The sequence below is a fragment of the Triturus cristatus genome, chromosome 8, assembly GCF_964204655.1.
Source record: "Triturus cristatus chromosome 8, aTriCri1.1, whole genome shotgun sequence".
In the NCBI taxonomy this organism is placed as follows: domain Eukaryota; kingdom Metazoa; phylum Chordata; class Amphibia; order Caudata; family Salamandridae; genus Triturus; species Triturus cristatus.
This window is the reverse complement of record NC_140591.1, coordinates 242962135-242987196: the sequence shown is the minus strand read 5'-3', so window position 1 is coordinate 242987196 and position 25062 is coordinate 242962135. Positions and strand designations below refer to the sequence as shown.

The 25062-nt window shown below is 48.1% G+C and overlaps 1 protein-coding gene across 1 annotated transcript in view; it reads left to right on the top strand.

Moving 5' to 3' along the window:
* The window catches only part of TRPC6 (transient receptor potential cation channel subfamily C member 6), an 833374-nt gene that overhangs the window by 782061 nt on the left and 26251 nt on the right, over positions 1-25062 (top strand). The window contains exon 10 of the mRNA XM_085624063.1: positions 9610-9693. Coding sequence (XP_085480189.1) covers positions 9610-9693 — 84 coding nt within the window. The remainder of the gene's footprint in view (positions 1-9609; positions 9694-25062) is intronic.

Sequence of the window (25062 nt, the reverse complement as noted above, 5' to 3'; positions counted from 1 at the left end):
GGATGAGACAAGAATAGAAGGCCAGATGGGGTCTAAGTCTCTTTGTGCAGTCATACAAACTATGTGCTGGATTCACAAACTGTGTTTTGTAGTACCTAAAGTAATACGACAGGAGTAGTACTGATTTACCACAAAATGCAATTCACAAACCTACAAATGTGATCTCCACCTCCACTGCTCCTATGTTTTCTATGAAGAAATCGGCACACATGGAAGTCTGTTATTTATAGTAACTGGAAAAGAGGGCACACTTACTACTGAACGGAAGAGGGAAGAAAGTAGGGGTTTAGGCAGGGTGAGGGAGGGGTTTAGGGAGAGGTGTAGACCAACCCACAGAAGATAAAGTCCATTACTATTCACAAACTGCCCTTCTAAAGTCACTAGAAACAAAAAGACCCACAACAGTAGCCAATGTACTCCAGTTCAAAGAAGTAGTAAGTCCAGCAGCAATGGAAGGAAGGACTTATAATAATGTTTTATTAAATTAAACTAGGTAAAATATGAACACGTTTTAATTAATATTAAATTCTACAGATAAAACCTATTTATTAATTTATTTTGGAATATTTTAAGAACCTTCTTTTTTTTTTTTTAAAGAAATTTTATTGTTTTCACAACAAATACAACCAAAGGACATGAAAGCAGATCGTATATATAGTTCAGTAGACAAATCACCACACATAGTCACCATTTCTATAAGTAGGCCTGGATCGGACGCCTCGAAACCTTCAGTATCGCCCACCCTCCCCTCCTCCCCCTCAGCTTCCCTAGCCATCTGAGTCAGAAGATTCCCCATCAGAAAGAGGTGGCGGGTCACATATGTTACCCCTATACTTGTTCCATGCTCCCCACACTCTGTCCCACTTTCGAGGACAACCCCGCCTGATAAATACGGAACGCTCAGCAAATATAGCCCCATCCATCTCTTTCTTCCACATTGATAGCAACGGTGTCTCCATCGCTCCCCATTTTTGGGCTATGTTCCGTTTAGCCATCATGTTCCCCAGCGTCACCCAGCCCTGCGCCTGGCGATTAAGATCCGTGGGCTCCCACACATTCAACAGACAGCTTCTGGGTTCCGGCAACAGTAACACCCCGCACACCTGCGACATCGTACGCATCACTCGCCGCCAGAAGAGTTGGAGAACCGGACAGTCCCAGATCAGGTGATAGAAGGTTCCCTCCTCCCCGCAACCCCGCAGGCAGAAGGGATGTGGCGCTCTGCCCAGTTTATGTAACAGGCTTCTGGTGAAATATGAACGATGTAAGATACGAAGCTGCACAAGACGCAGCCTTGAGGGTATACCCGCCTCGCGTGGTGAAGCCAGCGCCTCCCGCCAATCTGGGTCATCGAAATCGCCGACCTCGTCGGCCCATTTCTCCCGCAAGAGCCCCATAGGGTCCGGCAAATTGTTGATCAGTTTACGGTACGTGAAGGACGTGGCCCTCTTGGGCATGTATTCGGTCAACAACCTGTCTTCCAGTGGGGATGCCTCTGGAACCTGCACACCTGGGGTTAACTGTGCCGTCAGGGCATGTTTCATCTGTAGGTATCGAAACCATTCTGAGGGAGCCAGCTCATATTGTTGTTGTAAGCGAGCGAATTGAACAACCTCCCCTTTGTGCCACACGTCGCCTATCACCGAGATCCCGATAGCGTCCCAAGCGTCAAAGCCCTTGCTGTCCCTGAGGCGTCCCAGGCGCTTCGTGTCCCAGAGAGGCGTAAGCTGCGTCAGGACTCCGCGCCAACCCAGCCTGGCCTGTGCCGCATGCCAGATAGACACCGTCTGTCGCAGAGGGCCAATCAGCTGTGGGGTCAACCGGGCATCGTATAATGGGGTTAGCAGACCCCTTTCACCCAGTATATCCCTATCTGCCTTGAACGCGGGATCCGACTGAGGTGCATGGAGCCACTGGTTGATCACCTTAAGCTGCGCCGCCCAATAATATAGCTGGATATCTGGGAGCGCAATTCCCCCATCGTACCACCCACAGACTAGTTTTGCTTGTGCAATGCGCGCTGGTTTGTTGCCCCAGAGTAAGTTAGAGACCTGCGCTGCTACCGCACGGAAGTAGGCCGGCGGCACCGGGTATGGAGTATTTTCCAACACATAGAGAAACCTCGGCAGGGCCATCATTTTAAAGAGCGCCGCTCTCCCCACCAGGGTCAAGGGCAACGTTCCCCAGTGCCGCACATCCTGCTTGAGGCGGTCCAATTGAGGGCTTAAGTTGTGCCTGAAAAAGTCCAGCTGATCCAATGCAACGTGCACCCCTAGGTATTTGAATGACCCCTCCGCCACTTGTATCTGACAGCCCTCGGACAGTCGAGGGGGGGGGCCCCTCAGCAGTTGACCAGTTGATCGTATAGCCGGATGCCCGGCCGAACACCTCGCAAATATTAAGCAATGTGAGGATGGATCGCCTCGGGGAAGATAAGTAAAGCAGTATGTCATCCGCGTATAGGGAGACGCGGTCTTCCCAATTCACCGACCAGCGAAGGCCCCTCATCATAGGCTCCCACCGTAGCCCTGACGCGTACCCCGCCCCAGGGGGAAATCCTCCGACATATGCCCGTTGGCCGCGACATGGGCCAGCGGCTTGGTGTATAGGAGTCGGATCCAGGCACAGAAGTTCGGCCCAAACCCCAGATGAGACAATACTGCGAAGAGAAAGGGCCACTCCACCATATCGAATGCCATGCGGGCATCAAGGGAGAGAATGACAGCGGGTTCCTGCAGTCGGTTCACTCGGGCCAGCACGCTATGTAAGCGCCTCAAATTGAGGGAGGTACTTCTCCCGGGCATAAAGCCCGACTGGTCCGGGTGCACTATGTCAGTCAAATGAGGCGTGAGTCGGAGGGCCAAAAGTTTCGCAAGGATCTTGGCCTCTGAATTAAGCAGTGAGATGGGGCGATAGGAGGCACATTGGTCCGCCGGCTTACCCGGCTTCGGTAGTACCACGATAGTGGCCGTTCGCTGGTCCGCGGGGAGCTCCCCCACCTCCAGGCCGTGTTTGTACATATTCAACAAGTGTGGGGCCAGCATCTCGGGCAGCCGTTGATACAGCTCAATCGGGATGCCGTTAGGACCCAGTGCTTTACCGGGTTGTAATGCAGCAATAGCCACCTGTAGCTCCTCGACCGTAAGTTCGGCCTCCAGGGACTCTCTAGCTTCAGGAGAGAGCTTGGGCATCTGCAGGTCTCTGATATATGTCAACGCCACCTCCACCGACATGGAGGAGTTGGAGGAGTATACCTCACGAAAATGCCCCGCCAGGGTGCGCACTATTTCTCGTGGGTCGGACGTTATCGACCCCTCGGCTGTGGCCAGCTGCGCGATCCATCGGGCTCCGCTGTCGCGCTTGTCTAACCACGCCAGCAGCCTGCCAGTTTTATCGCCTACATCGTAGACCGTGTGCCGTGAGGCCTCAAGTCGTTGTTTGACACGGTCTGCCAGGTGCTCCCTGTGCTTCACCTGAGCCACTCGCAGGTCATGGGAGGTTTCACGGGAGGGGGTTTCGGCCTGATGAGCCTCCGCAGCCCGGAGCTCAAGCTCCAGCGACTGCAACTCAGACATCTGCATGCGCTTATAACCTGTGATGGCAGCCATTGCCTGGCCCCGCAGCACCGTTTTGAACGCCTCCCAAAGAATTGTGGGGGAGTCGACCGAAGCGGCGTTTTTGTGAAAGTAGAGTTTTGACGCCTTTGTGATGGATTTACTAATCTTCGGGAGACGCAGGTAGCGTGGGCGTATCGGGTAAATGCGGCGGCGCATCAGGTGGGGACTATTGTAATGCAGGAGGATCGGGGAATGATCAGAGATGCCCCTGGGTCTAATGTCAATACTTTCAACGTTGTGAAGGCATCCAGGGGAGCCCAGAAAGTGATCAATATGGGTTAGACTGTTGTGCACCCCGGAGTGGAACGTATAGGAGCGTGTCTCCGGGTGGTACCAGCGCCAAAGATCTGTGAACCCTAGCGCCGCCGCGAAGCTTGCAAGTCGCGTTGCGCCGCTGCCCTGCGCCCGAGGCGGGGACCGGTCAATGTGATCATTCATCACTGCATTAAAGTCACCCCCAAGCAGCACCTCCCCCTCCGGTAGGGTGAGGAGAAATTCACTAAGCGCCGGGAGCGCCGCGGCATGCAACCCAGGAGGGATATAGACCGACACTACGTTATAGAGATGTCCTTCCCATTGCACATGAGCCGCGGCGAAGCGCCCGGCTCCGTCCGTTTGTACATCAAGCACGATTAAGCGGGACTGTTTACGCATCAAGATGCCAACCCCCCGGGACCCAGAGGTAAACTCAGAGTGGACCACCATCTTATATCCCCATCTGTCCAGCGCTTTAGTAGCAGTGCCGGTGAGATGAGTCTCCTGAAGCAGGACCAGCGCCGGGGCACACCGTTTAATACTATGCAGAACCAGGCCTCGTTTGATTTTATCTCCTAAACCCCGTACATTCCAGGTCAGTAAAGAGAGGGGTTGCACCGGGGTCAAATCAGTGTCAGGGGCTACTGAAGTAAACAAGTCCGACTTCACGGCGGGTGGGAGATAAAGCAGTAGTCGGATAGAGCATAGTGTGACCCAGGTCATGTACAGAACATGTGCGTGGTGCAAGTCCGAAGGCCGTGTCCTACATAACCAAAACAAAGAAACAAAACCAAAGAACGTACCCCATCCCCCCACCCCCCTCCCTGCCTCCCTGCCACACGGACTCAGAACTGCCCGCCACCCCAACTCAGCAGAGTGCTCAATCCCTTGAACCCCAAACAGTACTTGCGCTTTTTAGGGAGCGTGGAGTCCGAGGGGGACCAGGACATCCCCTGTCCCCAGGTCCCATCCTTCATGTCCCAAAACAGCCAGTATGCGGACACTACATCAGCCGCGGTCCCCAGAGGACAGATCTAAACTATATTTCGGGAAGGATGCGAGCCGCCACGTCAGCCCGTGGGTTCCTCCTCAACCTCTTCAAGGCGCTGTTCATGTCCAATAGGATCGTCCTCACTCCCGGGACGCCGTGTCCCCCGGCTCGAGCGTCTTGCGCCACCAGCCCGGCGCCACCCCTCCAACCAGTCATGAGCCTCCTCCGGTGTATCGAAGAAGAAAGTCTTGCCCTCTGCCGCCACCCGTAGACGTGCCGGGAAGAGCATTGCATATGGAAGTTCTCGGGCCCTTAGTTTCTTCTTGACCTCCACAAAGCTCCGCCGCTGCGCCGCTACCGCAGCCGTATAGTCGGGGAAGAAGGACACCGTGGAGTTCTGAAGCCGGATCGGTGGCGCCACCCGCGCCGCCTGCAGAATGGCATCCCTGTCTCGGAAATTAAACAGGCGGGCCAGGACCGGCCTCGGAGGCGCCCCCACCTTCGGACGCCCTCCCGGTACCCTATGTGCTCGCTCCACCGAGAAGAATGCGGAGAGGCCCCGGGGTTGCAACTTGGATTTAATCAGTTCTTCGACATAGAGGTCCATGGCCGGGTGCCCCTCACTTTCAGGAATCCCAATAATGCGCACGTTATTGCGGCGAGAGCGCCCTTCTTGGTCATCCAGCCGGGCCGCCATGCGTTTGTTCTCCGACTCCAACTGCGACACTCTCTGTAAAAGGCCTTTTGAGTCCTTCGCCAGTGTCTCCGTTGCCTGCTCCACCTCCGCTACCCTGGCGGACATCTTCTGGAAGTCTGCGCGGAGCAGGGACACGTCCGTTGAAATCGACCCCACCGTAGATTGTACCTGTGTTAAGGCCGTCATAATGTCCTCCAGTGTCACCTTCGGCGTGTCGGTGGTCGCCGCCATCTTCCCTGCGTGGGCGCCGCGGTCCGACACCTCGGAGTCCTTGGTGTAGGCAAACTTGTCAAGCTTGCCTTGGTGATGCCCCTTGGTTCCCTTCCCGCTCATGGCGCTAATGATGCCTCCCAAATGTCGCTCCCGCAGATCAGCGGGGAATCGATGCACCAGGGCCCTCTAGGCCGAGCCCGAACCCTCCAGGCAGCCCGGATCAGCAGGGGCGGCCGCACGTCTCAGCGGGGCCCGGCACCGGTCCGGATCTCAGTCCCGGTGGAGCCCCATCGGTGTCAGGCAGCAGCTCTCAGAAGCGCGGGTCAGGCCTTCCGGATAGACATCGGAGCTCGCGCCGCAGCCCTGGCGCCTCTCGCAGGTTCCACGTTGCGGGCCGATGGGGGTCGTCCGGCACCCGCCCCACTCCTGTCCCGGCCTCCTCAGGCTGCGCCGTCGTCAGTGTTCGACGTAGGCGCCCAACCTCCGTTACCGCCTCCGGGCTGACCGGTCCGGGCACGCCTCGCCTGGGGTCACCCCGTCACTCGAGGTCCGGGTCGCACTCGCCGAGGCAGGCCGCAGAGTTCCGGGTCCCGCCGATCTCGTCACAGGCGTCCGAGGGACCCAGGAGCTGGATCGGGGTGCGACGCTGTGTGTCCGCTGCACGTTTCTGGACCTTAGGGATCGGATCGCTGCTCGGATGAGTTACGGATGGAAGGGGAGTTGATCTCTTCCCCGGAGCCCAACTAGGCTGCGGCCATCTTGCTTGGCTGCAAGCCACGCCCCCAAGAACCTTCTTTTTAATTAAAAAATTGATGTAACATTATTTTGTATTACCAATTATTAATACATGATAAAAATAGTTTTTAGTTAGATCTAATTGTTACTGTAATGTAAATTTCAGAAAAATATTTAAATATATTCAGAAAAAGTAATTTTAAATTTAAATTAAGTTAATAGCACTGTTCGCATTTAAACATTTAAAAAATTTTTAGAAAATTAAATTAAATTATTATATAGCATTCAATTAGCTCTACTAATTTTATTTAAGTTTAATAAACATTTTACTTTTTCCTATACTTTACCATAGGGAGATCGCTGCCACGGTGTTGGGCATATAAAAGCATTAATCCCTGCCTGCCTTTTAATATGACGTGCTCCAGTTGTACCCACATTGGCAACAGCTCTGTATGGGGTAGAAAGTATATCAATTGTGACACAACTGCTCCATATATTGTGTATGTATATGCAGAAAACATAGTCCTCCAGTTAAAGTCTGTGCATGAAACTTGCATGGCTTTAGCCTGTTATGGGCGCTATTCCAAACAAATGATTTTATGTCACTGTTGATGCAGGATCAAATGTCATATCAGTAGGGTTGGGATATCGAAGATGCACTTACTCAGGGTGCATTGTTAATCTCCTGGACCCTGACCAAAACTGATAAGACAAACTGGAGGCATCATAATATGTCATTTTGTGGCTTTGATATGAGGGAGTTCACGTTTCGTTGACCATCTTTTCTAGTCCCCTGTTTATTCTGATCCAGACGTATTTTAGTCTCTTCAGCACCCAACCTAAACTAAGGTGTGCCAAACTGGCCGCAGTGCTGACTGTTGACATGTAGAGTGCCTTACAGGTTCCCCAGTTGAATTTGTAACCAGATATCTCAGAGAAAGATTAGATGATTGATATCATAGTGCCAAATGAGGATTCTGGATCGGTAATTGTTAATAAAATGTTATCAGCATAATGAAAGGATTTTACCTGACCATATGCTGTTGAAATTCACTTGATCTCATTGGCATTTGTAGTGCAGCTGATATGGGTTCCATCCTTGCCTTAGTCTGCAGTGAATGGGAAATGGCTTCAATGAGAAACCTCCACATTTGAGAGGAGCTGTTGTGTCTGTGTACAGTCACTGAACTTTGGAAATTAAGTACCATCCCAGTCCTGCACTTTCAAGTGTCCGGAATCAATAGTCCCATTTGATGCATTGAAATGCTTTTACAGACAGTATTTTTCTTTCCCAGCTTTGCAAACTAGCTCTGGGGATGGGTATGCACTGTATTGAGTTGTGAGATCTTGAATGGATGATTCCATGCTCATTTGTCCATGCATGGCGCGATGGTCAACAATTGCTGAATCACACTTCATTGACCCTCTTCATGTTGCTTTTCTGGCTGCCTACTATAGTTGAGTTGAAAAGATTAAATCAGATTTATTGTGCCAGGATGAGCTCTTAAGGTTTTTTTGTCTGCCGTACATTTACATCTATTAGTCGGCTTATGCCACAGTGAGGAGATGGCGAAATGTCGGGCAGGTCCAATTTCAACTATCCAGTGTGTGGTCTGTAATGCCTCATGCATTGATCTTGCATGAAGAAGGACTGGTCGAAGTGACAATCGGGCCAGAACATAGTCCAAGAGAGAGGTTGTACCATGAACACCAGAGGTGAATGTGTAGTCACGATCAGTCAGGTGATACAGTCTCCAGATGTCTAGGAGAATGTGGTCCATCAGCCCTTTCACCTTCACAATGTCTGTCAGGTTGGCCCATCTTATACAGAAGGGAGTCTAATGTCAGGTTCACCATCAATCAGAACTCAGGTGGAACCAAATTCTGTAAGGAGCCTTGAAAGCCGGGAGGAAAAGACGTGCTTGCAGGTGTTGGGAGCATATACCGTGGCAAGGATTGGGATAGTGTTGAGGGTTTTCAACTTTACAACCAGCCTTCGGAAGTAATCCACTGGTTTAATATACTCAGGATCTACTTAGGATTGTGGCTCCACACCTCCAAGTGCCATGGCCCATACTGTCTGACCTGGCTGATGCCTTCTCTGAATAGCTATTACTGGTTACTGTGCCTCCCAAGCTCCTTTTTAGTTTGGCTGATTCTGTTGTACTGAAGTGTGTTTCCTGCAACAAGGGTATGTCTGTGTGCTTTGTGTGTAAGCAGTTAAGGATTTCTTTTCATGTCTGATGAAATATGTCAGAGGAGCTGGAGAAGTAAAGGGAAAGTTAAGAGAGTTATGGCAGAAGATAACTGATGCTAGCAAAGGGGATTTTTTGACATACTTGGACAGGGTGAGCGGGTACAAAGGGTGATGGCAGACAGGGGCATAATGACTGATCATTTTGTTTTGACATTTATGGCAGGAAGGTGAGGGCGCTGCTAGAGAAGGTACAGGAGCATGGCAGTATTCCTGTTTTTTGTACTAGGGAATTTGCTGAGTGTAATTGACTAGGCTGAGGAGAAGAGAGCTTAAGGGGGGGTGTGAGTGGGTTAAGGAAGGGTATTTTGTGTGTGACTCCCACATGTTCCTCCTCCCCTGTACAGCTGTTTCATGGGCTCATTTTACCGAAGGGTGTTGATGGGGGTCAATACACACCATAACATTGTAGAGTTTTTCACATCAATTTACAAGTCACTTCATAGACAATCTAAACTTCACTACCATCTGTTTGATGTTGCTTGATTCCCTTAGTGTAAAACAAACCAATATTAAAAGTAACCCATCTATAATTCTAAACTTTCTTTGTGTTCGTTCCCATTTCGAATATGCCTGGTTCATTACCAGAACGTTGGATTTATGTGACATTGTCAAGTGCCAATGGTATGCCAAATCTGTGCCTTCCCGTATGTAATTTAATGTATTTCATTACATTTTGTGTTTTTTCCGAGGTCCCTTTAATTTGATGCTGTGGGTGGTGAACATCCCAGAAATCCTTATTTTTAATAAATGTCATCACAGAACTAAAAACTACTTTTTTTATATGCCTAATAAAACTTGGTCTTCATTAATGTACTATGTTGATATGTATGCTTTACTTTTTCAGCTCGGCCACAGTAAACATTCAAGTATTCGAAGTTCTGAAGATGGAAATTTAAACAGCATAAACAACAGTCCAACAAAATATCAGGTAAAATACACTTCAGGATGTATTTTTGCCAGGTGTGTGGCATGTGGCATTTAGTAGCATGCAGCTGCCAGCAGTGTGGCATCGCCGCCCTCTAACTACCCAGAGCACTCCTGTGTGGCTGGTTGGAGAAGTGTGTCATTGCAGTGTTAGCCATGTTGAAAGAGTTGGGTGAGGTGTGTGGGGTCCTGACTCACGGTTGTGTGGTGGCAACACCGTGCTAAAGAGTGCATGGTGCCTACCCAGAAGCACTGGTGACAAATTCCAGGAAGATCCACTGACATCTCAGCAAGCAACGTTTATAAACTTAAAAAAAAAAAACGAAATACGAAATATAATGCACTCTCATATGAACTGAGAGATCAAATGTATTGCTAATGTAATTCGCATTTCTTCGATGGTGTCCTGAATGCTGGCAGTGGTTATATATCGCCTCGTGCAATCACCTCCCAGTCAGCCCTGCATTGCTCCCTTTCCCTTCCTGTTCCTAAGAACCCCACTGTGAGGCGCAGAGGCGTTTGTCCCCTCAGTACACCGTGATGTGGGGTTTTGCTGTCATCCAACTTGGCGGTTCCATGCAGCACAGGTTTTGAGATGACAAAAAGACCTGCTGCATAAGAACCATCCTTCGTAAGGCCCGCACTTGAGGTTTTACAGTAAATAATTTCCCTGGGTTCAACAACCTGGAGGGTGCAGCAATTTCATCAAAATACAGTACCTCCACCCCACACTATCTCATCCAGGAAATACCGTAGGCTAAATATACGAAAATATCTAGAGCAGACACCATTCAACAGCAGCTCTCACGCTAATCCTTCTCTGCGTATATATTGTCTGGAATAAAACTTTCCATTTGTTTATGGAACAGGTTGTGCACTTTAATTTGTCCTAGGCTTGAGTGTACCCTGCTACACATACATGTCCTTGGGCACCGAGTGCTTTTTTCTCGTCCTTACTTGAAAGCAGTTCAACTCAGAGCACAGACAATATTTTTGGTTCCTCTGAGAAACTACTGTATTTTTTTCCCAAAAGAAAGTTACAAGATTATGCCGTCTGGACGACCCCAAGTTTGTATATCAACTTCTTTGATAACACCAGGTAGACGATTATGAAATATTGAATATTTGTCATTGATATAGCCTTTCAAAATAAACCATCAACTTTAGTACTATTCCCAATGACTTTGAACAACCGGTTCTGAATGTATGGCTAGCAGCGCTTTGCATTCTGGAAATAGTAGTTTTACTTATTTTATAGTTATAGTCTGAAAGAGCCCATGATAAAGCATGGTACTGGCTTTAGGGCCTATCTCTGAGAGGTTCAGCCTGTTCTGACCGGCTGAAGGTGTCACACCTGGAACGGAGTTGGAAGCTCTAAACGCTGTTTGTTTATCTTGAAGCGTCCGTTTGTCCATGGACTCAAAGTTGGGGAAGCAGCACGTTTGTAGGGACAGTCGAGCCAGAAGTCTGGCTTGTGCCATAGTGGCTAAACACTGGCTGACCCCTCAAGCAAATCACACAGTAGATAATATGTGAAAATACAAAACTACTTTCAATAAACATAGGATTATTAGGATGAGTATCAATACAATAGGTTGCATTGTATTACCTCATTGTGTAGTCATATTAAAAACAAGCATTTGCAAAGCAAATAGGTCTCGCATATGTGAGTTAGAGCTATTGATGTTGTAAATGGCAATGTTTTTTACCTACACGTTTTATTTTTGGAGTGAATGTATGTAGTGTGCAAAATCCCTTGGAAAGGTCCTGCACTTCGTAATAAATATATTGAAAAAGACTCAAAGTGTGGATTGTGTCAACAATTGTTTGGCACGTACCTCATGGGTGAAGTGTCACCACACAAGCACACCGTGATGCTTTACTAATGCGAAACTCATTAATAAAAGTAGTGCTTACAGACTAACCAACGCGATCGGGATCGGAGCATGTGAACCCGAATCTCGGCTTCTCATTCATTTTCTAGACTTTTTGACTTGGTTATCCTCCAAACACTGGGAGGCAATGAAGTTTGCCATGGGGGCGGGGTGCAGGGGGTTTCGGGGGTACATGAAATGTATTCATTGCCTAGTTGCCAAAGGTCGCCCGGTGCTATTAGTTAAAAGTATGCAGTTTTCATTAAGATTTTAAGAGTACTTTACTCGCATCTATGAGAAAATCGACATTAACTAAACAAAATGCCAGAATGCGTGTCAGTTTTCACAGTGTTTTAGACAGTACTGGTTGCTTAGTTTCATTGCATTAATTTTTGTATTTACTCTTTTACACAGCATCCAAAGTAGGGGACCTAACCCCAAAGCCCCTAGTTGTTAAATGAACCATAGAAGGGAGTGTTTTATAGTTGAGCAAATGTGTCCAAATGTAATTTTGGTGGTGCCATGGAATGATCAGCCAATGAGGTACTCGATGAGCAGGCATTTAACTATACGTTCAAAACGTATGGTATTGTGGCTGTTGTTTGTTTGTACACAACAACCTCTCTGAATGTGTTTATTAACACAGAGCTCCATCTACCAGACAGTGTTCACAGAGGGGCGACTAAAGCACAGAACAGAATGTATTCATTTATCCTGAGTGTGAAGGCACCCGGAAGGCTTAGGTGCCCGCCGGGAGAGGCGAGGGATCCCAGCGCTTCTACAGACTCTGCCGTGCTCCTCTGCACCAGCAGGGCAGAGCTCAGAATCTGCCGCTTCTGCTAAGAATAGGTGAGGGGGATGAGGTTGGGGCATGCAGGAGTTGCCAGCAGATTTCCAGGTTATTGAAAGTGATGATTCTGACGTGAGGCAATAGAGACTGACTTTGTCTGTTTGTCTGCACCAGTCTATTTCTGTACCATCTACCGGGCTCACTGTCATGTATCCATTCATCCCTCTTTGTTAGAGGTGCGCGAGCCAATATATTAATTAGCAGGTAGAGTCAGCCGGAGAAGAGCCAAGCGAATACGAGCCAGTGGGCGAGCTGTGAAAATGATCTGCATGTTAATCATACAGTAAACATGATGTAAATGTGCGATCATGTCTCTTCAGAATTCAAAAAAGTGCATTTCTTTAGCACGTCACCTCAGTACACAAGATTATAGCACTGAATTGAGAGGAAGTTATTAAAAGTGCTCGTTTTAAGTATGAGTTAAAACACTTCTGCTCCTCCCGCCCAACAACAATGCCGTTTGTGAACTAAGAGGCGTCAGTTGCCATGCATACCCCGAATGTTGCCTAGAGTCTTATTATATTTAGAGTAACATTAAAATCTAGTTCATTAAACACAAGAAGATTTTGGACAGCACGCATCTTGAACTCGCATATTTCAAGGTGGCAATAATAAAGATGAAAACGGAAGTGCCGGCAGGCAAGAAAACACTAACAGGAGTTGGGGGGGGCGTGGGAGGGTGAGAAGTCGCAGACTGAGGAAGGGGGCGGTGGGGTGGGGAGACAGGGAAGAAAATAGTGTTAGGAGTAAAGGGGCCAATAGCCATGGAAGGATACAAATGATGAATGAGGAGGGACTAACAAGCCTCAAACCAATCGGAAGGCAGCATTTAAGACAAAAGCCAATGGGCAGAGAGTGGGTGGAGCTTCCACGAAACTTCCACACTACAGTATATACTGCATGCCTCGCAAAGCTAGGCGAGACCTAATCACAGGGGTATATTCACAAGAATGTGTGATAACTACCGCAAGAGTAGCTTAACGCAACTCTCAACATCGCTGGAAAATTACGTCATGCCAACCAAGTATTCACAACGCGGAGGTAGCATGCGATAGTCACCAGACAACGCATCAAATGGCCGTGCAAAAAACAATGCCACGCCACTAAAATGTGAAACGCGAACGCAAAAAATCATGCGATGAGGCCAATCGCGGTACAAAAAGTAGCGAAAACCAGCCACAGGTCTGAAAATTCCACGCGTCTGGTGGGAAAATGCACCATAAAAACCACAGAAACAACACACCAGAAACAAGCCAAAGCACGTAGCAACATGGATGCACCCTGACCCAGCACAGAGGCCAACGCGAACCCCACAACCCCCACAGACCACCAGCAAGGAACAACGGGGATGGGGACGGCGGAGGAGAAGAGGGAGAGGAAGACGGGGAGCAGTCCGCAGCAAAACCAGATCAGCGTCATGGAGGTGACAGAACACTACCAGCAACTGACCCACAAGTAGACCACCTGGAATGCAGTCGGAGTGTCGAGGAGGCCAAGAGGCGCTAGCATGATGTGACAACCTAAACCAGGCACAAACCCGCTGCCGACAGGAAGACTGCAACGGTGACAGGAGGTGGCAGTCCTGCGCCACAGGAGGAGCTGGAGGAAACTAAGGCCACAGTCACCATTGTGGAGACGGTGCAAGGAGTAGGGAGTACGGACACAGCTCAAGAGGGCCTGACACAACATCAACAGGGTGAGTAACGACCAGGGACTGGGGGGACGAGGTGAGATGAGCACAATGGCACACATGCACAACGAGGTGTAGCACACTGTACACCCACAATTACCCAGGATCATGTCCCTCATTCCCTTGGCACTCAGCAGCACACACACATAGCAAGAACAGCACACCCACATTGACGACAACATGGTACAATGCGCAAAGCCGACACTGCAGAACACAGGACACAACTGGCTCTGCACATGCACAGAAACATGCCTACTACATCTGACAGAGTTGGAAACTGTGAAATGGAAATGTACGCGTACGACCTCACATCCGTCATGTAGTCCAAATGTACACTGTCCCGCAGAAGAATCCAGCACCTCCCAAACAGTCACAATGTACATTGTCATACAGTCTGCATGTAAACCAGTGCAATGCGCCAACATACATGTCAACACAATGTCAACATGTATCTCCCCTTCACATTGCAGAAGGGCACACAACACCTCCAGCAGAGCACAGAAGACAACACATCTGTAATGCCGGAGAGGACCACCACACCTTCAACACCGACGCCCTACAACAGCCCATGGACATCCCACGCAACCCACCACCAGGACCCGGATAGGCAAGCTACTTAGAGGAGAATACAGAGCCTGCAACAGACTACACAGCAGGAAGCACCTGGAAGCACAGCCGGCTCACGACACTTCACCCACCCACACATGGCACCCCAATGCCATGTGTCAGCACGCCAAAAGGAGGTGGCCCAACAGGTGTGGGTGGGCTCTGAACCCATGGAAGGTGAACTAGATCACATACGTTGGTGTCTATTACCCTTCAGGAACCACCTACACCCCACAAAGGAGACCCACACTGCCATAAAGACACATGCAGAAGCACATTCACAGTACACAACCACGCAGAGGGGCCCGCACATATCAGTCACACACCCACGTTGGCTCTGCGTACTACGGCCCAGGCCACTCCCCTTACAAATTGAGTGGGTGACGACAGAGCTACATGTCCAAGCTCAAACCCGATGCCTGCGGTGACATGCCTGCAACCACTGTATACAGCAAAAGGTAATGTCGTAGGGTCCTGGGCCCCCATGCATACAACAAGACCACAGGGACACACGCAGACATTATGATGAACTGCCTACGGGCACGTGCGCCCGGCCCCTTTATTGGCAGGGCCACATGTACAGTGACGCCTGTGCTGGATGTGTGTGGGGTGGGTGCAAGCCAGCCCTCAGGCAGTTGTTGGTGCTGGCAACAAATACAACAGTTAAACAATGAATATGGAAACAGACAACACCAGCATCACAGGGACAACTGCGGAGCATCATGGAGGTAGCCTGAGCAAGTCCAGACGGCACACAATGAGCAAACCGAAGTGTCCGTGAGTTGCAGCGCACTGAGGTCTGGGCACTCCAGCTGAGCGCGCCCATGTGAAGAAAAAGTCTTGGATTGTGTCCCTTCGAGATATTCCTGATGCAGATGCAGTTGGGTGCGTTACACCTGCATCATCATCCTAATCAACGTCCCAGGTGTCCCAAACTGCTTGAGGTGACATAGCTGCGCAACTGCTCCACAGCACAAAACTAAATCAGTAACGGACGATGGCATGAGGCGCACTGAGTCAGTGGCAGCTGGAGTGCCTAGCAGGGTATCAGTCTGATGATGGCATCCACGACAGGTGTGAGCAACTACGTAAGTCTGTCAGGACCACCGTTTCGACTCTGGCAGATGGCGGTTGGAGGTGGTCCTGGCAGTGGTGACGTGTGCCTCCTGCGGTGATGTGACGTCTGGGCTGGTCAGGACTCGATTTGGTGTGTGAGCCCTGGTGGACCGCAGTTGAGGTCGGAGGCAGCAGACAGCGTAGGGCCACAGACACATGGCGTTGATGATCCTAAGGCCATTGCCTCAGAGGCCATCCAATATCTCAGAAGAAGGGGTCCCAGATCGAACCAGCACAGAGTTAGTGGCCCCGGATACACTGCGGCCGGCACAGGCACCTAGCCACAGTACGGTGACTTGCGGTGAAGTCAGATGGGCCATGCGACCTGAGCAGGTCATCATCAATGTCCGAGGTGCATGTTGCGGAGGGTTGTGGGGGACAGTGGAAGGTGTCCTCCAGGGCATGATGCTGAGGGTGGAAGCTGTCCGGAAGCAGCAAATGGAGGTGTGGAATGCCACGGCCTTGTTTTCGTCACAAAGTCAGTATCACCGCCATGATGGTGACGACAACCCGAAGTCCATGGACTCAGTCACAACCAAAGTCCAACCAGAATGTGTCCATGGGTCTCGGAAAATAGACAAAGTGGCACCGGGGCTGAAAGGGGATGCAGTCTGCGATGAGGCCTGTACAATGACATCAAGTCTGCCATAAATAAATCAAGGCTGAATTTGAAATTGTGTGTGACCTATTTGACCGCAGTGTAGGCCGGGGGCAGCGGTCAGCAAGGGCCCACAGCCACGTGTCGCTATGCACATGGTTGCTGCCAAATGACCAAAGGGAGTACAGTGAAGTAGAATCTTCCTTTTTGTGCGTACACGGAACAATGTATGATCAGGACTCAGTTCCAAATGTGTGACCTACTTGACCGTAGTGTAGGCCGGAGTCGGCAGTAGAGTACGTCAACGAGAAAGGACTAAAGCGCGCCTGTGTCGTGGAGGCCGTGATGGTCTGAGAGGCTACCAAGGTCGTAGGCCTCGGGCTTGGACCTTGCGCAGGCACGTGGTGGGGCCTCCTTGACACATGCCGGTGTCGGAAGGTGATCAGTGTAGCCTTGCTGTGCAGGTGCGGGCCTGACAGCTTCGGGGTCCAGCAGGCCGGGGTATGGCAGGCGCACAGGATTCCAGTTGACTCCGCTAATGAGGACAACGTCAGCCTTGTGGTGTGGTGTGAGGTGCTGCCCTGGAAGAGGACCACGCCCAGGGCTACGTGCTTTTTATTCACACCCCTACACTGGCTTGGTGTACACCGGGCCATCCCACTCCACTCACGCTTACGGGGGGGATGTAACAGGAAACATTTCCGCGACTACCCCGCTGGCTGGGGTGACCTGGTTGCGTCCACTGTCCACTACATTCCATACACCAGCGGTGTATGTTGCCATGGATATTGGTGTGTTCGGCATACTGCGGTCTGTCCAGCACATTTCCGCCACTCTTGGCATTGTGTACTTTCCCAATCATGGTTCTCTTTCATCCTTCATACATGCCGGGTTGCCACCTCTCCCCACATTCGGCAAGTGTGTGGCTGAGGTACCATGCCGTTGATGGCTCATGTTCACGGCTTGCCCAAGTTACCAATGTGAGTTGTTCTGTCTTGTCTGGTGTGTGGGCATGTTGTTTTGCATGTTGATTGTGATTATGTGATGAGTGCATTGCCAGAGTTGTGAGTTGCATGGTTGTGGAGTTGAGGTGTGTGGGGTGTTCATTTGGAACTTGCCAAGGGGTTGTGTATTTCCCTTGGTGCCATCCTGGGAACGCTGGTTGCTGATGGACTGTTGGAGGATGAAGGGACCATGCACACTGGCTGGGTATTTGGAGGTGACATTGGTGGAGGTTCCATGGTGCTCGGTTGTTGCCTGCACATTGATTTGAGATGTGTGCTTTCTGTTGCGGTGAATGTGTGCTGTGTCACCAGGGGGTACAGGTATGACATGTGTGCTGTGGATTGCCCCCAACACGTGCGTGCATCCAGCTATGGCATATGGTCCTTGCTTAGTCTTCAGCGGATCCTGCGCATTGTGTTGGACGTATGAAGACTAGGGTACCAGGCTGAGAGTGATGTCCAGGACAGGTGTGAGGGACTTGGATGTGGCTGGCTGTCTGTCTTCTCCAACTCTGGTGGGTGTTGGTTGGGGTGTACCAGGGGCCAACAGGTGCAGCACAGCCATCAGCTTTGTGTGGGGTGGGATGTTGGTTGTCCGCTGTGTTGGTGCCGTCGGCCTGTTGGGCGTTGTTGGTCAGGATGCATGTGATGGTTGTCCTCTTGAGCCTGTTGTGAGCAATGCCATTGTCAGGTGTTGGGTCTGTGAGGCTGGTGCGTTTCCTGGGGTCCGCTGTCTTTGTCTGCACTGCCTCTGTGGTGGTCTGGGGGGAGGGGTGTTCCGGGTGGGGGTTGGGGTCCTGGAGTGGTGGCGCTGGGTGTTTTGGCCCTCTCGGGTGTCCGGGCCACATTACCAGTGGCTCCGTGGCATCTGTTGCCCTTCCGATGTGGCTGTGGGCTGTGCTCCCGTTTGTAGTGCAGGCTGTGGTCCGACTTTGCACTAGGTCATAGCAGGTGTTATTTTCCTGATGCTAAAGCGCCTTATCACCAGTTTTGTGTTCTTATCACAGCTCTGGCTGGTCATTGTGAATGTTGTGGAGTGCTGTTGTCACGGGTTTTGGCACGGGAATGCCTACTCTGCATCTCATTAGTGATAGTTGCGGGGGTCATCGGGGGCGATGTTTTTTGCGGCTGCTATCGCGGGTAAACTGGTGCTGTGGGCTGTTAACACCAGCTTGTGATTGGGGCGATACATTTATCGCAACTTTGGCTGGGATAAAGGGCTGTTAACTCGGCGATAGATCCTTGTGAATATGCCCCACAGTTTCTAAACATACATTTAGAAAGATCAAAGAAATAAAAGCTGGTGCGACTTTGCTACATGCCTGGTGTAAACTGAAAGAAAGTATCATTTTTGTGATGTATGAATTACACCCACACAAGAAAGATGATTCTTCAATTTTCACCTAGGAAGCTACCAACGTACACCTAACAACAGTTTTACCCATAACACCACTTAAATGGCTTCCACACAAAAGGGGTATTGCCCTGTTTGAATTAGATGTATACCAGTGTGATATCACACACATTCTGTCCATATGTTAAGTAGGACACCAACAAGGAAGTGTGGCATCAAATAACAAGTTCAAGGAAGCTCTGAGGCAACACGAAGACTGGTAGCTGGCGTGGGATGAGTGCAGCTCCACTCGCATGATTGCTGTCCTCATTCTCTCTCATTGACACATTACCTTGCTTTCCCTGTTAGAATTCCCTGTTAGAGTTCTCATTTCTTTAACCTACAGTGGTGTGAGGGACAAGGATTATGTGAATGGTTATTGGGACATGACCACATGATCAACTATCTGTCCACCATTTAGGTACTCAAGAACAATATTTAAACAAGCATTTGCAATGCAATAGGTCTAACATTTGGGAGAGTTAGAGCTATTGGCATTGTAAATGACAATGTATTTTACCTATGTTTTTTGGCTTGAAGAGTAGTGGATGTATGTGGTGTGGAGTGGAATACGGAGGGTTGTATTGGAATTATTATTTGTGGAAGCAAGATGGCAACTGAGTAGAACACCCAGTGAGCTTCTCCCTCCCAGCTGAGCGTTTCTGTTAGAGATACAATGTTTCAGGCCAGGAGAACAGGGAAAACAGTCTAATTTAAGGCAAGTGGAGTCTTTTCTGTCGGAGGAGCCGGTCTACACGTTTAAGCACATGAACGCCTAAGATCCAGGTATTTGTTGCAGCAGTAGCAGTCTCCTCCCAGGTCCTTTGCCGGGCCGGTGGAAGCTATCGGAGGTGTAATTTAGAGAATGGCACTGAGGATGGAAAGCATGCCTCCAAAAGGAACAAGACAGCAGCGGGAATGGGTGGACATCTCTAACCCGATTCCCCCACAATCGACTGGGCATGGCCACACCAAGCTTACCAGCGGCAGGAAAAGACATGACAGTGAGCTGCGAAAGGATCGGGCAGCCCTAGGGTCAAAGGCTGAACCAAGTGATGGAGTCCATAGTGGTGATGCATGGGGCAGACAGTGTGTCACAGTAAAACCGCCACAATCCTCAATGCTGGATTTCATTGCCTTCTCAGAACCAGCACCTAGTCGACTGAGTGTAGAAGGAAATAAGGACTGTGCCGGTGAACATAGGGAGCTGGCCGAGCTCCCAGATGATGGTTACAGTGAAGGTCAAGGCTCTATGGCATTCACAGGCCCTCCTCCCCTGCTTTCACCAAACAGCACTGAAACAGCTCAGGAGACCGCAACAACGGAGTTTACCTAAATTCATCCAGCGCTGGTTGACCCACAAGCAACCTTAATGGTGCAAGTTAGTCTGGGGTCTGCACAAATAAAAGAGAATGTATTGGGGGAGCCTTCCCGGACTGCAATGGTTCTGGGTTGGAGGGAGTTGGCCCAACAAAAACAATATAAATTGGTACTGGGAATGACAGCACTGTCGATACTGTGTATCTATCTTCAGGTGGAACTCTGCAGCACACGGCTACTAACCCAGAAGTGGGCTCAAAAGACACAATAAGTGGGGGCAAAGACATGGTGGTGGGAGCCCTGGATCATGGAGAAAAAATCTTTTCACTCACTGATGAATCATAAACCTATGATACAAATGGTAGTGACTCTAAAACTGATCACCGTTCCTGGGGGTCAGGAAAAAGTTCCTATAGCGCCTGGGATGAGATATTTCAAACTACAAGTAAAGCGCGGCTGCAAAAGAATCGCAAATAAAAGCTACAAAAAGCAGTGGGGTCTGGAGGAAGCCTCCGAGGGAGTACATAACTTAAAGTGGGATCACTCGGCAAGTTTATGTTAAGGAGGGTGATGATCATGGGAAACAACACAGGATAGGATCGCAGTCTTAAGGTGAGGGAAAAGAAGAGAGATAGGAACCCTCACTATGTCTAATCTATCAATCTATAAACAACTACAAGAGGACACTCAGAGGGACAGCTGTAACACATGTTTAACCAACAAGAAATTGGAGGGAGCAATAAGAAAGATGAATAAGAAATGCTCTGATATTGTGGATAGAATTGCTATGGTGGAAGAGTGAGTCACTGCACTAGAGGGGGAGGTTGTAGCAGAGAAAGGTCAGGCAGAAGCCCATGAGTCACAACTGGCAAATATATTGAGGAAAATGGAAGACTTTGACAACAGGCAGCAGAGGAATAACCTGAGACTCCCCAAGGGGGTGACAAAAGGGAGTGATATATGATCTTTAATTTCGAATTTGATAAAGGGTGCTTTTCCGTACCTTTCAATGTGGAATTGGGACATGGAGGCACAGCGAGTACATCGCTTTCCATTTATACTGAAAAAAACATGGGAGGGCTAGTCAGACAGACCCAAAGCCATTTTGATATATTTGGGAAATTATTTACTCCACCAAGCAATCTTACAAAAAGCTTGCCCCAATGCTAGAAGGTCCCTTAATCGTTATGCATTTTTTTTCACCCGACATTTGCAATATTGTGGTAAAAAGAAGATGGTGATTGAGACAGTTAATCAAACCATTCCAACTTCTTGGCTCTGAAGTACATTTAATGAATCCGGGCTGGTTAAAATTCTAGGCAGAGGAAAGACATTTAGATCAGAATAAAAGTCAAGCGGTAACTCCATGAGCTGTCTTCCAAGCCTTTGGCAGCATTAGCTGTGTCATGAGGAAGCTGTTTGAGGGGCATGTTTAAAAAGTCGATTTTTTGTGGTAGACACTGTGCTGGTACTATGGTGGGAGAATGAGTGGATCAAAGGCCAAGATTGAAAGTATGACAAAAAACAAGGAATGACCTGTAGGATTCTCTTTGTCACTGTAATAATGATAATGTATATGACATGTGATTGCACTCCTAAAGAAAGGAAAAACCTAGGAATTATAAATGTATTTTCCTTATAGCTCTGTACGCCAACTGGGAGAGAAGCACCAGGGCGACCTCATATACCATCACTCAGGCCATGTGTGGTCTAACTGCATCATGGTGGTGGTGGGGGAAGGGCTTGGGGGGAAGCGGGTGGTTTGGGAGGGGCCTTGAAAAGGGGGGTTGGTGGAGGGTGAGATACAACAGAGAGAGAGGTATAACTGTGGCGAGGTTGTTAAAGCTATGAAAACATACAATATAAAAATTGAAGAACAATAACGCTGGAAAGTGCTCGGTTCTATCTTGGTCAATTTTACAGATAATTTGTTAGGGGTAAGATTCACATAGCCACACGTGGCCTGATGATCTGGGAACACCGCTTAAAGTATTGAAGGAAGTACAAAATCTTGGAATGACCATGGACTCCAAGCTATCAATGAATGCCCAAGTGGACAAACTTATAAGATCAAGCTTTGTTACTATAAAAACACTGTGACTAATCTTCCCCAATTTGGGATTTCCACACAAGGCCCAGACTACCGTCTCTCTTGTTGTGTCCAAACTTGATTACCCCAATAGCCTTTACCACGGATCACCTTTAACCACAAGACCACATTTCCCCTGCCTTGAAAGCCCTACAGTGGTTACTGGTTACCAGGAGATCCACTTTTAAGCTGCTTTGTATCACCCACAAAGCTATACATGGAACAGGACTGCTCTTCATCAGGAATAAACTCACCAAACACATTCAGCAAAAGAACCTCCACTCTGGAGCATCAAACTATGGAACTCTTTATCCCCAACATAAGATCCACAAATAACCACCTTATCTTCAGAAAACTACTCAAGAATGGGCTCTTCCCCACATAACCACTATACACAAGCAGAAATATACAGCATATCTCTCTGTGTATCAGCATTTATTTGTACTATAGATATGTACCTATATATGTGTATTGCTTAGTTTAAACGTGTAGAATACTTATGTTTACAAAAAATATATATTGATATTCATCAGTTCTGCTTAACAAAAGTACATATTACCAATAGTTACATTATTCTATGTTTTAACATGTATATCAGTGACTGCATAAATAAGTAATTCTTTTATCATAACTATTTATCTACAATTGTTTCACTATTAATTTACAAAACAAATCTATAAATAAATAAGTAATTTTAAGTACAACAACACTTGAAAGCAGGAGTTTATTTAATGTATCTTCAATATACATATACTACCTTCCTTTATGCATCTATATACCTTACATTTACCTCTGATCTATATATTTATTACTTTTCTAATTCAGCATATCCAATGCACTATCCTATTTTATACCCTATACCGCTCTCAACATCTCCTCTACCACAACTCTCTGACTCATCTCAAACCTCTTTCTACTACTCTTTCCAATGCACTACCTTATTTCTCACCCTATACCTCTATTAATTTATCCTCTACCTCCACTCTTTCATTCATCCCAAAGCCCATACCACTACTATGATCCCCAAAACAACCCTTCCTAGACTCTTCCCTACTTGCATCATCTCATACCTCTTTTGCTATTCCGATCCCTTACAACAAGCCTTTCTAAACCCTTCCCTTCTAAACCCTTCCCTCTGATTATTCCCCCCACTTTCCTTTTACTTAGCCCAAGCCTCCCCCTACTGCTATGAGCTCCAAAACAAACAAACAGGATATATATATATATATATATATATATGTATATATATATATATTTTTTATTTTTTTTCTAAATCCTTCCTCTTCTATCCCTCCACTATCCTATTCAATCCAAATAACAGACTAACATTTCCACCACTCCAATTACTTTCATATTTCACTATACTAATTCACCACTAATACCTTATGGGTTTCAGAATAGTGTGCTAATCGCCTAAAAAGTGCATCGACACCTCATCAGGGGAAGCAAGCACTATATAAATGCAAACCTTTTTCCCTCTTCTATCCCTCCGCTATCCTTCTCGATCCAAATAACTGACTAACATATCCACCACTCAAATCACTTTCATATTTCACTATACTAATTCACCACTAATCTTTTTTGGGTTTCTTCGGAAAATCGCTTCAACGCCTCGTCAGGTGTAGTAAGCGCTATATAAAAACAATTTCAATGCAATTCAATTAAATATTAATGGGCTGAACGACAGGGCTAAGAGTCAAAGGGCAGCTGTAGATTTTCAGATATTAAGAGCTGAGATTGTGTGTCATCAGGAAACTAATATGCCTCGTTATCCCGCAGTCTTTTTCCCCGCAGGGAATTACAACACGGTTGTTACAACGACCGCGTTGTAAATCCGCATACCATTACCCCGCAAGTCGTAACAACGACTTGGGGACGGGGGGGCGCTGTATGTTGGAATAGTCTAATTTACTATTCCAACTCCAGTCTGCGCGGACATTAGAGAAGGTGTTGGATTTTAAATCCAACACCTTCTGCCCACTCCGCAAGTCGTTGTTCCGACTTAAGGAGTAATGGTATGCGGAATTAAAACGTGGTTGTTGTAACGACCGCGTTCTAATTCCATGCGGGTAAAAAGTTATGTGCTAAACGTTGTTTACCTCAGGAAACACATATAGAAAGGGGAAAGGAAGAATCTGCTGGAAGTGTTGGGTTATGCCATATTCAGCTCAAAGACTCAAGGGACAAGGACACGAGGGATGGCCATACTAGCATGTAAAAACTGGCTCAGGCTTAAGCAAATCCGTGATAATAGCCTTGGGAGATGGGTGATTACCCAGTGTGGCTATCCAGGAGGGGTTTTTAGATTGTGTTAAGTGTATGGTGTAGTCTTAGATGACCCACGGGTTTTTGATTGGCTGAATAGAGAAATGGCACTATGACCTTGCCCAATCATAGTTTGCAGTAATTTTAATATTCCTTACAGGGTAGTTCATTGAAAGCTGGAATACATTTTTATGGGGGACACAAATTTAAAACTTTATACCAAATAGGGAGAGATCAAGGGTTAACAGACATGTGGAGCACTATGACGCCTCAGGTTCACATACTTCTTGGCTCCGGACAGGAAACATGCCCCCTAGATAATTATTTTATCACTCATGAATTGATACTAAATTGTAAGGTGGAAAAATTTCCTCGGGTCATAACAGACCATAATCCCCTGGTTATAGAAATTACATTTTATGGGAAGGATAGAACAAAACTGAACTGGACATTTGAGAGTGCTTTACTGAGCGAGAAAGATTATGTCAAACTTATGGATAGATGGCTACCGATATTCATGGAAGAAAACTGAGGTAGTGCCCAACCTGGTATAATCCGGGATGCCTAT